Raw genomic sequence first — 18,116 nt, 5'->3', positions numbered from 1 at the left:
GTTCTGTATCCAAAACAGGGACTTTTTTTTCCGGCTACAAAATATTCTGTTTTGAGCATTGGGTGTTTTGTTTTGGCTACAAAACAGCCAAAACGGCCTTTTTTGGGCACAAAACGTTTTGTATCCAAAACGAAATGCACACCCCTAACCTTTTCTGGTAGTTTTACTGCAGAAGAGAAACAATCATTAAAAACCAAAGGATTGACCAATTTCCTTGAAATAAAAATACAGAGTCCTGCCATCTGGACTACATGTGTACCCAATTTTAGAATGGTAAGCCCAGCCATTCTGGAAATGTAAAGGGCTGAGCAAAAGTGGGGTGGTGGTGGCATGTTGCACTTTTTTTAAATGAAGACAAAGGACAGAATCCTTCACAAGGGAGTGGAATGATTGTCCAAAGAGAGAGTTCAGTTCAATCCTGTTAACCTGTCCTACATCTGTGCTAAATTTCAGAACTCTAGGACAAGCCATTCCAGAAATATAAAAGGGACCCTATTTTCCTTTGGGGAAGGAGAATGGGCACAACATGGACCTGGGCCCCAGGTTTGTGCATAACGGTGCCCCGGCCCACTGCCCACATTGCTATGGATAGTCATAGTAGGTAGTACTGTATTCCACAAGCATCCTGTGATCTGTCACTGTTTAGCACTCCACTTTCAGTTGGTTTGTGCACTGTACAATCCTGTGAAGGCTTGTACATCATGAAAGAGGAGCAAAGCTTTCTTGACAGAAATCTCCTGTTCTCCTCCCATTCTTTTGTTATAAGAACCTCCCCCTTTAAAAAGATAAAAATACGTTTTGTACTAAATGTGTGCTATGTCACCCATACACTCTCCCCCCTTTTTAGCAGAAGCTCACCTTAAGTGGTGCAGCGGGGAAATGCTTGACTAACAAGCAGAAGGTTGCTAGTTCAAATCCCCACTGCTACTATATATACCAAAGACAACCACAGGGCTCTGGGGGTGCCAGAGCCATTAAGGGTGCCAGGGGGTTGCTCTTTTTTGGGCATGCCAAAACTAATTTATTAGGAGATGTATGAGTGTGATTACTCATATTGAACTTGAATAATAAAAAAAAGAAATAAAAAAAATGAGTCTGCAAGAAATAGGAAATGGAAGTGTGTGTTTGTGTGTGTGTGTAACAAAAAATGGAAATGAAATACAAGGCAACAAGTTCCCTGGTCTGGATGTGCCCATAACAACCATTTTGAAGACTGACCAGTTAGGGAGGGAGCTATTACACTACTTAGGAATCTTTAGAAACTTTCAAATATATTGTCAGAGCTGGGGTTCTTTTGTGGACATGACATCTAGTTTACACACACACACACACACACACACACGTGCGCACACACACACGCGCGCACACACACGCACAAAAGTGGTGTAGAAAGATAGTGTGCAAAGTAGTAAGGAGAATGTCATCACCTCCCTTATTCTCTGGATTTTTGATTCATTGTGTGGTAAAATTCTGCTCACTGCTTAGTAGGGAAATGGTATAGCTGGTTTATTGAGCAGTTATACAAACACTGTGGTAGGTTATCACTGTGGTAGGTTATCACTATTGCCTTTTGTATTCATGTGAAGTTATTGGCCGATTTACATTATATTCTCCCTTTCCCCCTTTAAAATTCCTCTTCCTAGGACTATGATAAAGTTATATGAAGACGCACGTTGGTCACAAAATGATTTGGAAGGGTTGATCAGTGATGCTCGGAGACAAGTAATGAAAAATAAATTGAGTTGTTTTTCTCTGGAGCACTTAAAATATTATGAAAAAGAAATATGGCAGAGACACCTTGAAGGTCACAAGTTGTCTTTTACAGATTTCTGGGGACTCGTTCTTGAATCTATGCTTCATGATGAGGTACAGTATATATGCATTTTTAAAAAACATTACATGATCTTTATGGAAGGATTCAACCCCAAGAGGGAACAAAAGATGTTTGCTACTATTTGTTTCTTTAAATTTATATCACACCCCACTATGAAGAGTTGAGATCAGGAAAAAAAATCCCATTATAATTAGTTAAAATACAGCAAAACAACTATTTGTTTATTGATGAAATCGTTTATTTGCACCCTGCATTCCCTTCAAGGATCTCAAATGGCATTTCATACCAATTATTTGTGATCCATTAGGCTTAGAGAGAGAAGGGTGTATCCAAGGCCACCCAGAAAACATGGATTTGATGAAGAACATGGATGGAGCATGGAAGCTGGATCATCCCTATTGTAATTCAGCATTGTTGCCATTGCAAAATACATGACTGCCAGCAGGGTTGGAAAAGTGCCTAGGCTGGGTAGGAGAGCCAGGCATACTCCCGATTTTCAGTTATGTGCTTGCAAATGTTAAGGTAGGAGGTGGGGAGAATGTTTGTGTAGGAAGCAGCAGCTGGGTAAGGCAAGCATGCTCTACACAGATTATGTCCCCAGCATTTTACCAAGGTATGAGGAAAGCTTCCTACCAGCTGCTGCCTCACACATGATCATTTGCAAGCACATGGCTGAAAATTGGAAGCATACCCAGCTTTCTCACCCAGGCTGAGTACTTCGTCAACCTTACTGGAGATTGTATGAACAAGCCTATTGGCTCACAGATTGCATAATAATGACCTACCAACTTGACCTTGATTTTCCAAAGCCATCCCAAGTAGAATCGAATGAATGAATGAATAAATGAATGAATGAGAAAAATAAATTCTCCCCTCCCTGTCCCTTCTATAGAGTTTATATCCTGGAATAATCTTGTCCCACTGGTTCTCATCATTCCATCAGGTTTCTGTTACACCCACTATATCTATGTTTTCATTAGTAACCAAATACTCCAGCTCACCCATCTTGGCTCAGGGGCTTCTGGCATTGGTATATAGTAGGGATGTGCAAATTGATTCAGGTACAAATCGATTTGTACCTGAATCTTGCTGATTCGGGTGATTTGGAGACAAAACAAATCACTCCTGTGTTCGATTGGGGGAGGAGTGGCATTGTATTTCAAATAAGGGGTAGATTCCAATAAGCTAGAAAACCTAGGTAGACCAGAGTCCGCCACAGAATCATTATGGGTAACATTATGAGGACTGAAAGGAAATGTGTTCCTAGTAACTAGTGGCTTCCAGCGGCATCTGGAGGCCCACTGTGTGAAACAGGATGCTGGACTAGATGGGCCTTGGACCTGATCCAGCAGGGCTGGTCTTATGTTCTTATGACTTGCTATCGCCCACTGGATGAAAGCACTGAGAGTGACCTGGAGCTGCAGAAACAGATAAGAGAGGCGTCAGAGAGAGGGCAGTAATAATGGGTGACTTCAACAACCCACACATAGACTGGGTAAATTCACATTGAGGTAATGACAGAGAGGCTAAATTTCTCGACGTGCTAAATGAAGGTACCTTAGAACAGTTAGTCATGGAACCAACCAGAGGGATGGTGACCTTGGACTTAATCCTGAGTGGTGCCCAGGACTTGGTGCAAGATGTCAGAGTTTTTATTTTATTTTATTTTTATTTATTTTATAAATAAAATTATTAGAGTTGCAGAACCATTGGGTAGCAGTGACCATAATGTGACCCAATTCAGCATATATGTGAGTGGAGAATTATCCACTCAGCGCATAATTAATTATGCACTGTGTTTTTCACACAGTGCGTAATTAATCTATGGAATTCTTTGCCATGGGATGTGCTGATGGCCACCAGCTTGGATGGCTTTAAAAGGGGCTCAGACAGATTCATGGTGGACAGGTCTATCAATGGCTACTAGTCTGGTGGCTGTGGGCCATCTCCAGCCTCAGAGGCACAATGCCTCTCAATACCAGTTGCAGGGGAGCAACAGCAGGAGAGAGGGCATGCACATCCCTCTTGCCTGTGGGCTTTGGTGGGTCACTGTGTGAAACAGGATGTTGGACTAGATGGGCCTTGTGCCTGATCCAGCAGGGCTATTCTTATGTTATTACCTAAAAATAGCTCATAAGAACAGCCCTGCTGGATCAGGCCCAAGGCCCATCTAGTCCAGCATCCTGTTTCGAACAGTGGCCCACCAGATGCCACTGGGAAGCCCACAGACAGGAGTTGAGGGTGTGCCCTCTCTCCTGCTGTTACTCCCCTGCAACTGGTACTCAGAGGCATCCTGCCTTTGAGGCTGGAGGTGGCCTTTGGCCCTCCAACAAGTAGCTTAGAGAGAGTGGAGGAGACTGTAAGCCCTTTCTCGCAACCAGTGAGAAAGGGCAATAGGGTTATGTAATTATTATTTATTTATTCGATTTCTATACTGCCCTTCCAAAAATGGCTCAGGGCAGTTTACACAGAGAATGAATGAATGAATAAAAAAGATGGATCTCTGTCCCCAAAGGGCTCACAAACTAAAAAGAAAAATAAGATAGACACCAGCAACAGTCACTGGAGGTACTGTACTGGGGGGTGGATAGGGCCAGTTACTCTCCCCCTGCTAAATAAAAGAGAATCACCACGTTAAAAGGTGCCTCTTTGCCAAGTGAGCAGGGGTTAGTGGGGAGGAGCCCTGAAGAGTTTCCTTCCCTGCACGTGAGCAGTTCACTTTCCTTGGGCTGGAGGATTGCCCGCCCAGAAGAGCACTGGCTGCTGCCGGTAGCTCTGAGGGTTGTGGTGCCAGGAACCTGCCCCGCCTTACTCCCCCAGAGCTCCCATACCCAGTGGCCTGGGTGCGCAGTGCATTATCGGGATCTCCCGTTCCCTCCCCGAGTCTGCTAGCCATGGCTGTTGGCGAGCGCTTGCTCTCTTAACCTCATTTTAGAGGGAGGCTCCATAGGTGGGTTTGCTGCTGTGGTGCCGCTGGGATCAGGTCCGATCCTGGCAGCACACATGCACGTGCAAAACCGGGCTGGGCTTCCTTAGCCTGGTTTTGCATGCACATGTGAATAGACTCTGTGTCTTCATGAGCCTTACTCTAAAAAGGATCCACCCACCCAAGCAGTACAGAGCTGTATGCATGGATGGGGATTTTGGCCCTCCTCCCTGGTTCTGCCATATTCCAGGTCGCCCTTTGAATGTCCAGTTTTCACGAAAAACAAGTAAGCCTCCAGCCCTTTTACTTATGCAGATAGTATTCAACCCAGTTGCTTACTAAGAAGTAAACTTGCTCCCACTTTCCAATGTTCTGAGCAATTCTTAAATTACATATATGTTTAATACAATTTAAAACAGCCCCCTTGAGCATTTAAAAAAGTATTACGCTACCTATATTTATGTTCCAGCTATTCTGCTTTTATTCCTTACCCCACTAGGCCCCCACACCATACAATTTCTGCCTACAAGCCTGAAGAAATATTTCTTGTCATATAAAGTATAAATGGCATAATACAGTGCAAATATATCTCCCTGGATTCATATAATTAGAAATAAAATGCCAACATGTTAAAAAGAAGAAGAAAGCAATGATGCAATGGATTTTATTACAACATAAACATGAAGACTCATTCAAAATCTCATAGAAATATACTGTACTATCAACCAGTGGTGCAGTGCGAGATATTTCTTGACATATAAAAATGAGGTTATTCTGAAAAATGTGAACTGAATCAAAGGAAATTGATTAGTATATGACAGGTGTTTCTGACATTTCTTTCTGTGTCATGTTTTTCTGTTAACAGCCAGATCCCAACAAGCTCTCAGATCAACGAAAGGCAGTTAATCTTGGCCAGAACCCACTCCCCATCTACTTAGCTCTTCATGTCAGAGAAAAATATAGCACTCTAGATTTTAAGGGTAAGATGTTTTAAAAAGAGTATATCAGTTAAATAAACTCTTATTTTGAGGCTGTCTGTCTGCTAGGTGGGAGGCTTTTAACAGACATTTTTCTTTAAATACACACTAAATCTTCTTGAAAATGACTCACAGATGACTTTTCTATTCTATTCTATTTCTATTGTATTTGTATAACATTGCTATACTTTTGTCAAGATAATATATATGTCTATTTTATTTTTACTTTAGTAAATCATGTATTTCCTGTCTTTAGGATGGGCCATAGCTCAGTGATAGAACACGTGTTGCATGCAGAAGGTCCCAGATTCAATCCCTGGCATCTCTAGGTAGGGCTGGGAAAGACCCTTGCCTGAAATCCTAGAGAGGTGCTGCCAGTCAGTGGCTGGCATCCTCGCTAACAGTGTGCTTGTGCAGCTTCCAAAAGCAGCTGTGCTGTGTTAGTGACCGTGCTAGTGAAGTGTGGATGCTCGTGCGGGTGGGAAGGATTTTCACCAGTCTCCCCCGCCCACCCCTCTGTGCAACCTGGATGTAGAATCAGGCAGCTTAAAACCAATGGCCATCACTAGATAAAAGCTTAAACATTTTGAATATATTTTGCAAAACTTTAACATAACTTTAAAAAATAGCATCTCTGTCTTACCAGGAGCTTCTTTGGAGGTAGTGGTGGTAGCTTTTGGTTCTCACAAGTACTACCGCAATCCACAAAAGATCCTCCTTCTTATTCCTCGCTCAGTGCTTTTGCATGAGGACCTGCCTGCTTGCTCACCTTCCCACAATGTCCAGCTTCTTCTTGCATCAGTAGAGCTCAACAAGGAACTTGCAGCTGTAGTCTTGTTCCTCTCTGCTACTGCAAGGAGGAGGTCTGGGACACTTGGAGTGGGACAGAAGAAGTGGGTGCTCCATGGCTCTCTGGCTGTAGCTATTGTCAGACCTGATAGCTCTAGGCGGTGTACAGAATTAAAAACATAAAACATAACAAATTTTAAATTCATAAGAAGATAAAATCATAATAGATAAAACAAACACATTAAAATTTAAATTTAACATATGACTGGGCAGTTGACATGTATACATCATGGCTGCCAAATGCAGTAGCTTTCACATAAGTTATGCTAGAGGCATTTCATGAGAGAGCCATGATGTACAAAGCCACATTCAGGTAGAACACATTGGGAGAAGTGGTTAGTTTCATGCACTGCCTAGAGGCTTATTACCTTTTTTCTCTGCTGCTTGAATGATCACATTTTTAGATGACATTATTTGTATATGACTATTTGCAGAGTGGGTGGAATTTACACCCTATGAAGTAGGGTTCCTGAAATATGGAGCTTTCATTAATGCAGAAGATTTTGGAAGTGAATTCTTCATGGGTCGTTTGATGAAGAAAATCCCGGAATCTCGGCTTTGTTTCCTACAAGGTGGCTTACCTAAAATAAAGTCTATACTGTTTATAGTTTAAATCTCTTGAAATGAAATCTGAGTCTTTACTACCAGGATAAGGAAAATTTAACTGCGCTCTCAATTTCATTCATAAATGATGGAAGAGTAAGATTAAGTTCCTACAATTAGTGGCTGACATCCTAACTAAGGAAGAATGTGTGCTTTGAAGGGCTGTGAGGGGTGTGATGGGAGCTAGGGGTGTGCATGAATCAATTGTCACCATTCAATTTGAGCTCAAATTGAATTTGAGCTCAAATTAAATCACAAAAACCTGAATTCATTCACGTTTTTGAGCCGGTTGCTTTGGCAAATCAATCTTAAATCACACAAATTAATTCAAGTGATTTGACTGCCATTTTGAAGCCTGTTTTTCTGGGAAAAGGGGGCCTCAAAATAGTGCCATTTTTCTGGGGAGAGCTGGTCTACCAATTGAGATCAGCAGGTAGACCAGCCTGGGTAAACCAATCCTCTGAGGCAGGGTGGTGTGCCAAGTCTGGAGTGGAGGGCTGGTCTACCCACCAATCCCAATTCATAGACTTGCTCTCCCCGGGAAAAAGTGCCATTTTGAGGCCCCATTTCCCCATTAAAACAGGCCTCAAAATGGTATTTGAATCACTCAAATCGATTCAGGGCAAATCAGCAGTGTTTCTCCTTGACTCCGAATTGGGCTCTCTATTTTGAAGGTGATTTGATTCAGGACTGGATTTGCGAATTATCCCTGATTCAACCCGAATAAATTTGAGGTCAAATCAAATTGCACACCCTTTATTGGAGCCCTTGCAAAACTCCCCCTTTCCCCCTATGTGCACACTCATGTGCCAGAGCTGTTAAACTGAGCACTGCTCATGTTCTCAAAGGGCTCTGCAAGAATGGAAGCACGTTGCTGAGTGATGTGCTTCCAGTCTTGCCGAGCCCTTCTAGAGAGTGAGTTGTGCTTGCAAGTCTAATAGCTCTGGTGACACAGTGTTTGTGCGCAGAGGGAAAGGCAGAGTTGTGCCAGGCTCCCTTCATGCCTTCGCAATTCCTCAAAGCACACATGCTTCATTAGGATGTCAGCCAGTGTATTTTAATGTTTATGCTGTTTTAGCCACCTTAAGTACTTTATATAAAATGGGAATGTGCAGTATAAATATTTATAAAATGGAAAGGTGAGGTGTACATATTTTTAAACAATTAGTCAACAATAACATATTTTAATTGCAAAATAATACATTTAAAAGAAACTTGTCCATAAAGTGGAAACTTGTTTCCATTGCATGAATGTTGGTTTAAAATGCTTCTAAAATTTGATATCAGACTTGTTTGTTGCATTTTCTCTGCTTCCCAGGCATGTGGAGCAATATATTTTCCCTGAATATGCTGGATGCCTTATATTTAGCAGACTGTTCAGAGGACTTTTGGCATCGGTGGACAAGAGACAGAATGGTTGATATTGGTCAGTCATGTTTGGAACATTGCTCCCCCTCTTGTTGAATTACCCTGAAAGGCTCCTGTGTGCTATGAATGTTGGAGATGGTTTATTTTCAAGAGAAAACTGAAACCCTATCTTAGCTTTTCCCCTGTTCTGTCCCAAAATTGGGAAGGCAAGGCAAGACAAGGCAATCAAGGTTGTTGAACCCTGGATAGTTCCCAGTGAGCAACTTGCTCTGATAAGGGCCAAGGATGAAATGAGGTCCTAAATACCTCCAGGCTCAGACTATTCCTCTCAGGCTCTGCTTCCCTGCCTTTAGCTTTCCTAGATGGAGAACTAAGCCAATCTCCTACTTCTTAGAGTCAGGGTGCATTCTTGTTAGTGATCCTATTGTCCTCCACACTGTGGATATCTGTGCCTGCGCAGACCTACCTTGGGTAACTTCTAGACGTGACAAACCTTTTGGTGGTAGCGCCACCCCCTTGGTGACATATACAGTCCCTCAGATGTTGCCTCCCTCATTCTTCTTCTGACCTTCTGCTGTAGTTTTTTTCCTGTGAGCAGAGCTGTTTTTAGTTGAAAGAGAGAGAGAGCGAACTGAATTTGTCCCTCTGTTATTTTAGGTGTTTTGAGAATCCCTGGGGAATTCTCTAAAATTCTCTAAGGGAATCCCTTTCTCTACCTTCTTGTTATATCTGCCTTTCTGGTTTTGCATTTTTGTTTCCAACGTCTTTCCCCTGCCCCGCCTTCTCGCCCTTCTCTCGGTGCCAAAACTCTCGACCTCTAGGGCAAAGCTGAGCAAGCACAGTCGAAAGGCACAGAGGCAAAAATGCACCACAAGGAAAAGAACATGCCACAGTCTCTGTAGCGACCTTTCCGATGCCAGTCAGTGCACAGGAATTGGAGGAGGAACAGCAGGATTCCGATCTGGAATATGAGGGTGGAGCAGACTGGGAGATTCAGATTCAGAGGACACTGAGCACTCCAGTACCAAGCCTTGTGATCCTGATGAATACTGTAAATGCGAGAGATACTATGGGGACAAGCACATAATTAGGCTCAGAGACAGGGAAAGCGTGCAAACTTGCAAAGCCACCTGAAATTGTTCAGCATGACAAACCAGATTCCTCTATGGTGCCAGCAGCACCTGACTCTGACTCTGAGTCAGAATTAGACACTGTCTCCTCTAATCCCAAAGATCCTGATATGTCTCCAGATTCTCTTGGGCCACAGGACTCACAAGATAGTGATAAAGGGCAATCAATATCAGAAAACTACATACTTTATACTGAGCAAATACAGCGAATGGCATCAGCCCCCGGTTTAGAGACACAGCAGTTAAAGCTTGAGGCAGCGGACCCTGACTTTCTCCTTATCAAGTCATCTTCTGCCTGTACTAAACCAGTGCCCATTCAACCTACTACTAAGAAGCTGGAAAACATTTACAGAGTTCACCAGACTGAAGCATCCTATTTGTTTCTTTATCCAAAGCCTAATTCAATAGTGGTAGAGTCCTCATAGCATAGTTCAAAGCAAAAGCTGTTATCTGCGCCGTTCGACCCAGTTGGTAAGAAGCTGGACTCTTTTGGAAAGCACACATATGCTAATGCAAGCTTACAGGTGTGCATATCAAATTATCAAGGGTGCATGGCCTGTTACACACATTTTCTTTTGGAGAAGCTTGGGCCGTTTATCCAGCAACTTCCATCAGAGCAGAAGGAGGCAGCCATGACCTTCCTTTCCAAGGGCTTTCAGACTACTAAGCAACAACTGCACTCAGCATACCATGAGGCGGACTGTGGTTTTCGAACAATGGCAGCAGCTGTTGCATTACGCAGGCATGCATGGCTAAAGTTGACCTCTCTTGCACCAGAAGTGAAGGTGTGGATTGAAGATCTCCCATTTAATGGGGACAATCTGCTAGGCAAAGAGATGGATGATACATTAGGGAGAATCCACAAGCTGAAAACTACAACAAAGTCTATGGGGATCCAGTTTTTCCAGCAGAGGCCAAATAAGCAATGTCAGTGGACACAACGATCACAGCAGAGGTCTTCATATCAGACATTCCACCACCAGGAACAATGAAGGAACAGATTCCAAACTTATAGTTCCTTCCACAAGCTATCTACTCCATCTCAGAAGACCACTCCAAAATCCAAGGCAGCCTATAATAAGAGAACGTGACACACTGTCCAGCTCAAGACTCCTCCCTTATGCAGATGCATGGCAAGACATCACTATGGACCAATGGGTGTTGACCATTGTGTGTATGGGGCATGCAGTAGAGTTCCACACACACTGCCACCCTTTTTGGGAACCTGGTAATCACTTCTCAGGAAGGGTGCAATCCAAGCAGTACACAGCGATACTGCAGTAGGATTTTACTCGCGTTACTTCACAATCCCGAAGAAACGTGGGGGCTTGAGGCCCATCATAGATCTTTGCAGCCTCAAAAGTTTCTTACATTCCAAACATTTCTGGATGACTACTCTGAGCCAAATCCCACAACTCTTGTTTAACAACAATTGGTTTGCGATAGACTTGAAAGACACATACCTTCATATTTCGATCAGGCCACACCACAGGAAGTATCTTTGTTTCTTTATTGGGAGGAGGGTTTACCAATGGAAAGTTTTGCCCTTTGGCCTGTCCACAGCCCCAATAGTCTTCACCTAGTGCATAGCCATAGTGGTAGCACAACTTTGTCAGCAGGCCATTTGTCTAGTTCCGTATTTGGATGACCGGTGTTGCAAGAGAAATTGCAGCAGCATATTCAAATTACACTCACACTCGTAGACCATTTGGGTCTATATATCTAGAGGAGGGCTGGTCTTATGGGAGCAAGCATGACTTGTCCCCATAGCTAAGCAGGATCCACCCCGGTTGCATATGAATGGAAGACTGATGTGTGAGCACTGTAAGAGATTCCCCTAGGAGAGGAGAGCTGGTCTTGTGGTAGCAAGCATGACATGTCAGCCAGTGTTCTCTGACCATTACTACATTGGCTAATTAAGTAATATACTACAATAGCCAATAATAGATTAACCAGTAATGGATCTATTTTGAACAAACTGTAATGGATGCATTGCGTAAAACACATGAATAGCACAGCTCTGTGCAACTTTTGGTTTTCTGAGCATAATGTATTCTAATTAGAGTTAGGCCATAATTCATTTACAGAGCATGTGACCACATCCCTCTCAGAAGGAATGTTGCTTAGTGGAATAGCATCTGTTTCATATGCAGAACTTCCCAGGTCTAATTCCTAGAATTTATTTATTTATTGAAACTTCTTATATACCACCTCCTCCAAAGACTGTGCAGTTTTTGTGGAATCTAGGAGAGGAGAGCTGATCTTGTGGTAGCAAGCACGACTTGCCCCCTTAGCTAAGCAGGGTCCACCCTGGTTGCATATGAAAGGGAGACTTGATGTGTGAGCACTGTTAGATATTCCCCTTAGGGGATGGAGCCTCTCTGGGAAGAGCACCTAGGTTCCAAGTTCCCTCCCTGGCATCTCCAAGATAGGGCTGAGAGAGATTCCTGCCTGCAACCTTGGAGAATCCGCTGCCAGTCTGTGTAGACAATACTGAGCTAGATGGACCTATGGTCTGACTCAGTATATGGCAGCTTCCTATATTCCTATGTGTCAATTGGGAAAAGTCAAAGTTAACACCTACATGGACTATAGAGTTCTTAGGCAAGACTCTCAGGATATGCTGGCTTCTCTGTTATCACAGAGGATGGTTGACATCAGGGCCATGACCCACAGAATCCTAGCCTCCAACAGTCACCCAGCACAGTCTATACAAAAGATGCTGGGGTTTATGGCTTCCACTACTTGCATCCTATCACTGGCACGCCTCCGGATGTGTCCCTTACAGCAGTGGTTCCTGTCAGTTTTCCATCCACAAGAGGACCATCCTCACACAAGTCTCATGCTACCAGATGATGCTCACTGGTCAATATGGTGATGGTCCATCAACATCATCCATTGTCATTTATTATAGTCCACAACCACCCAGCAATTACAATAATCAACAGTTACAGGCAACATAACTTAAAATGCTCTGATATTAAATAATAATGAATAATAATGCTGAATAATACTAAAGTACCAACTCACCACCAGAGTAAGACATGTACCTTACATAACATAAGGGTTAACTATTTGTTTCCTGATGTTACAAAGAGTGGCGCAAAATTTGGCCACACAGTAGGTAATCTTGGCATACGAGTCACAAAGGAGAAAATTTACATAAAAGTTGTCTGGCATGCCTGAATAATGTAACAGAATTGGGTCAATAAAAAGAGAGCATATAACTATATAAAATACACAATACAATAATACATGCCCCACTGACTCAAACATGCCTGAGCGGTAGGGGCAGAGCCGTTGGAAATATGGCATATGGCAAAATCTACCCCCCAAAATAGCTGAAGGTAACACATTTAAATGGGCCAAAGTAAAGGCATGGTGGAACTTAGGGAAAATAAGTTTGTATAAATATAATTAGCCGGGGATAAGGTTTGTCTGGGCTTTCCTACAACCACACAGTATGTAGTTTGCGTTCTGTCCTTTTGAAGCGCAATATCCCAAAGGTGCTGATGGATTGATTCTTTAGCCTATAAGGCGTGTGCAAACATACCTTTTCTGTTTGATGGTCTGGCACTGGATTGAACACCCTCTGGTTTAGTTCAGCACCAGACCGGACAAACCCGGTTGTACAGGGGTGTTTGCAGGTATTTTTTTTTAAAAAAATTTAAATTCACTTACCCCTTTGGGGGGTCACTAGCACAGCCACAGGGGAACTCCAGAGGGGCCTCCCCCCTGCTGGCCTCTGAAATTGCCCCTGTCATAGGAACACAGGAAGCTGACATATACTGAGCCAGACCATTGGTCTATCTAGCTCAGTATTGTCTTCACAGACTGGCAGTGGCTTCTCCAAGGTTGCAGGCATGAATCTCTCTCAGCCCTATCTTGGAGAAGCCAGGGAGGGAACTTGAAACCTTCTGCTCTTCCTAGAGCGGCTCTGTCCCGTGAGGGGAATATCTTACATTGCTCACGCTTCTAGTCTCCCATTCATATGTGGCCAGGGCCATCCCTAGAGGGGTGCGAGGGCTCCTTAACATTTCGTATGATAACAAAATCATTCTTACTGATGACATACTATGTAAATAGTGTGAGTGAGTGAAGTTTTTGGACATGTCCAACCAGCTTGGACATATAGTGCATTTGTAAAATGTGGGCTCAAGTTTTACACCAGTTTTCCAACACTACCCCACACAACTGTTACGGACTACGTACAAAGGCAGCCCCACACAGAGCGCATTGCAGTAATGCAACCTGGAGGTTACCAGCTGATGCACCACTGTTTTGAGATCATTCTCAAAATGATCATAGGAGGACAGCATTAAAATGTGCATATAGCAGCTCATTATTAGGATCAGTTCTAGCATTGAAGTCACCTGCCACGACTACCAAGACATTGAGGAAGGTCCGCAACAGTTCAGAGATATACTCTTCTAATGCTAGTTATTGTTCCTGGGCCTGAGATTGTAGGGTAAATGGGGGCAGGGAGATATAAATTTATAGACAGAATATTATGACTAATATTATGAAGTTAACTGGACAGATTATCCTGGAGAGAATCTATCTATGTGGTCGCTAAGAGTCGACACTGACTTGATGGCACTTAATCAATCAAGGTTAACTAAACATGCTGAGGCAATTTGCCCACATGGATCTAAGTGCTTAACATTAGCCTGTAATTTTGTGGAAACAGAATAACCAATTCACCCTTAAGTCTACTCCTCCCTCTCCCCTCAGCCACCTCCAATGCGAATGAGATTAAACCTTCAGCCAATATCTTCCCACACATCCATGTCTCTTGCAACATAACAATATCAAGAAGTCCTATGTAATCATTAAAGGAGGGATCTGTAATTTTGGAAGGCCACCTGGAAATGTTCCAAGAAATAAACTTGAGAGAGCCATATTGTGCTGAATGTCAATCAATAGGGACCATTGGAGATCTGTCATAAGATTTGGGGTGGTTTCCTCCAAGTCAGGTTGTAAGAGATCTTGAGGAATCAATAAAAATTCTTTGCTTTTATTCAAACGTAGGTCAGAGGGCAGCTGCTGAGAATCCAGCAGGGTAAGTACTGGTGGAGCCAGAGCACCAAAATGGGAGCATACCAGAGACTGTTGGCAGTCAATTGAGTTCTCCTGCAAGGAAGTTGAGTTTAGCAGGCCAACCCAATCATGGCTTGATGAAGTAAATATTTTCTGTATGTGTTGAAGGTATGATGGGCTTTGGGAGGCTTCATAGACCAGGGAAGAGATATGGGAAATATCCTCCAGAACACTCGCCTAACACATTTATTGATCTGAAGACTTAGTCTTGTAAATTGGACTCCAAGAAAGCATTGTAAATGGCATGGGAGTCAACTTTGCAGTTCCACAAAGGAGCAAGCAGGAAATTCTCAGAATCTTCAGGGATGGAGCAATTTATATTGGTCTCTGAAGCTTCCCCTGTCTGTGGATTATGATTTACAAGGAATCTAGCGGAAATATCTAGTGAATCAGAAGCCAAGGTTCTTCCTGTGGACTTTCCATCCTGAGTCTTGAGCTGTGCCCCAACTGCTGGGCTGTGGGGTTGTATACTTCTGCAACAGACCCATCCACACTTTTTATCTCCTGGCTCAATTGGCTCATGGTCTCCATTTGTAATTTCATTGAATGCTCTGCTTTATTCATAGAGCTCCTCTCCAACAGCTCAACAGATTTTTTAAAAAAACCTTCTCCCTCATTTATCTGCTCATTAACAGTCACATCCTCTGGCGTGGCAAGGCATTCAGTAAAGGAATCCATCTGTATATATTACAAGTTCAAGAAGTCTATTAAATCCTTATCGAAGGTGACATTAGTTAAGGCAAATAGGTCTTGTTGCACTGCAACCTCCATTTGATCAGGAGTTGTAGTTCCAGAGATGTCAGTTAACTTACACTCAGCTTGGTGTTGGCCATCTTTTGCAAGAGGGCTCACTAGTGCATGAACTGTAGACACGGCTTGTTTGAGGCTAAGCAAATTCCCACTAATTCCATTAATTCCCTGCTACATCTCCTTTGCCAAATCATCAGAGAGGAAATTAGACTGTTGTTTTGGAGACTGTTCAAAAGTTCTACCTAGATGATCAGCACGTTTTGTTTATGTAAATCTATCTCAGCAGCTGGCTGTGGGAGAGCGTTTTCTACAGTAAGCTTATCAGTGTTTGATATATTCAGTCTAGCTGGCACAGGTCTTCAAGTATTAACCCTTAACAGTATTAATGGGTGGATGGAAGTATTTTGAAATACACAGACAAGGAAAATTTGAAAGCTAGTTAGGAAGGTTCTCATTTTCAGCAGCATCAAGGGAACAACAGATTGACTGAAAGTTAACAGAATTCATTTACACTTTGGAGAAGATGGCATCCATTCAATAACAAGAATATCAACACTCTGAGAGTGACAATGACGTTATTGGCATAATTTAATCGCCTTCCAAGTGGACCAATGCCAAGTGGACCAAAACATTATATTTGTTTGTAATTATCTGATGTATGATCTGTTTAATCGGTAGAATCCTGGTATCAGTCATCTTGCCAAAGTTACTCCCTTTGCCTTCAGCATTTCTGTTGACAGAAGTCTTTGTGATAGAACTAGTTGTACTAGTTAGGTCCTTTTGCACAAGGGCATCAACAGAAGTCATACAATATCATACAGTCATACAATATCATACAGAAGTTATACAGAAGTCAATACAGTCAACCTTCTGGCTAATTAAGTTTAAATTTTGGAAAACTGAGATGATAGTCTGAACTGTAAGTAAACATTGATCTCTGATAAGATTCACAGATAATTTAGGGCAGTGTTTCTCAAACTTTTTGGAGTCAAGGACCGCTAAATTCTTCATGCAGAGTTTCAAGGACCGCTACATTCTTCATGCGCAGTTTCCCGGACCAGCAGTTAGTAAAGGGGTTTCAAGTCTGTCTGTCTATCTATCTATCAGACTTCTATACTGCCCAAAACTTGCATCTCTGGGCAGTTTAGAATGAAAATAATATAAGCATTGAAATAATTAAATTTGGAATCTTTTGCAAACATGGAATATTAGGGGTTCTTAACCTTGGGTCCCTCAGTTAAACTCCCATAACCCCCAACAACAATGGCATTTGGCCATTATGGCTGGGGATTATGGGAGTAGAAGTCCACCAACGTCTGGGTACCCAAGGTTGAGAACCCCTGAATCTAAAAGCCTGGGTGAACAAATTTGTCTCCAGTATGTCTGCAGTGGAGGTGCTTGTGATTACTCAATGGAGAGGGGATGTTGGGCCATTAGAAAAATTCAAAAGCTACATGGGGCCAATGAAAACAACATACAAGCAAGCCCCACTGATGCAAGAGGGAAACAGCGTTCCCTCTCAAGGCGCCTCGACCACAACAGGCAGCTGGGTTTCAATTAACCAATCTTTGGCTGCAAACAATGAGCATGCAAGAACCAGCAGCCCTTCAAGTGGCGCCCACTGCCATACTTTTTCCTCCATGCCCCCGCATCGCATACAGTTTGAAGCTGTAAAGATAGGGAATAAGGTAGCTGTAGGAAGATCTCAGCAGCAAGTGGAGGCAAGGCACAAGAAGGGTCCCATGCCTCCGTGATACTCTTCCTCTTCCGTGCCATGTGCAAAATTGAGGAAGTGAGTGCCTTGATTTCAGTTGGGGGGGGGGGGGTTGACTCCCAGTCAGGGACCGGCACTCAACCCTTCGGGGACCGGCAGCGGTCCAGGGACCGGTGGTTGAGAAACACTGATTTAGGGCACTCGCCTGGAACCAGTCTTTCAACTTGTGTAGGAGATATGCTCGCTAAAGGCTCTTTATCATTTACCAAAGTGTCATCTCCCTGCAACTGTCTTTCTATAATAACTGTTGCTACTTCAATTAGCTCAAGCTCCTGTTGCTCTGAAAGTGAAAATCTATTCAATGTGAGGAGAGAATAACTCAAACTTACAGTCTCTTTTGTTGTCTTGTTATCCTTTGTTGTCATAAATTCATCCAGACGTATTTGTTTCACTGTTTTCCAGTCACTGCACTTTTTAGTTCCCATTATTTAGGTTGACTCAAATGTTTTCTGCAAAACATAATCTGTTGCCCCCTTTAAAAAACCAAATTATCCAAAAATAGCAAAATCTAGACAGTCAATCAGCCGGCCAACTGTTCAAGCAGTGCAGTAGGTGATTAAATACAATAAGTCCTCCGGAAGGCAGACCACAAACAGAAAAATACAAATTGAAGAGAAGAGAGAAACCAAAACAAAATATCTCATCTTCCAAAAGAGTCCAAACATGAAACAACATAAGCAGAGCAAGGTAGGATAAACAATGAAGTTTAAAATCCAAACAAATTGGCAAAGAAAATTCCCACTAAAGGGAGCTAGCAGAGCCAGATGCTTTCACGTCGCCATCTTGGCTCCTTCCCGGTGGTGGC

At 42.9% G+C, this 18,116-nt stretch overlaps 1 protein-coding gene across 1 annotated transcript in view; it reads left to right on the top strand.

The window, feature by feature from the left end:
• The window catches only part of LOC128352626 (cytosolic phospholipase A2 epsilon-like), an 84,364-nt gene that overhangs the window by 56,120 nt on the left and 10,128 nt on the right, over positions 1–18,116 (top strand). The window contains exons 15-18 of the mRNA XM_053313282.1: positions 1,644–1,866; positions 5,626–5,740; positions 7,021–7,158; positions 8,508–8,615. Coding sequence (XP_053169257.1) covers positions 1,644–1,866; positions 5,626–5,740; positions 7,021–7,158; positions 8,508–8,615 — 584 coding nt within the window. The remainder of the gene's footprint in view (positions 1–1,643; positions 1,867–5,625; positions 5,741–7,020; positions 7,159–8,507; positions 8,616–18,116) is intronic.

Source organism: Hemicordylus capensis, chromosome 1 (assembly GCF_027244095.1).
Source record: "Hemicordylus capensis ecotype Gifberg chromosome 1, rHemCap1.1.pri, whole genome shotgun sequence".
Taxonomy (NCBI): domain Eukaryota; kingdom Metazoa; phylum Chordata; class Lepidosauria; order Squamata; family Cordylidae; genus Hemicordylus; species Hemicordylus capensis.
The sequence above is the reverse complement of the archived record's forward strand: the minus strand, read 5'-3'. Positions and strand labels throughout refer to the sequence as shown.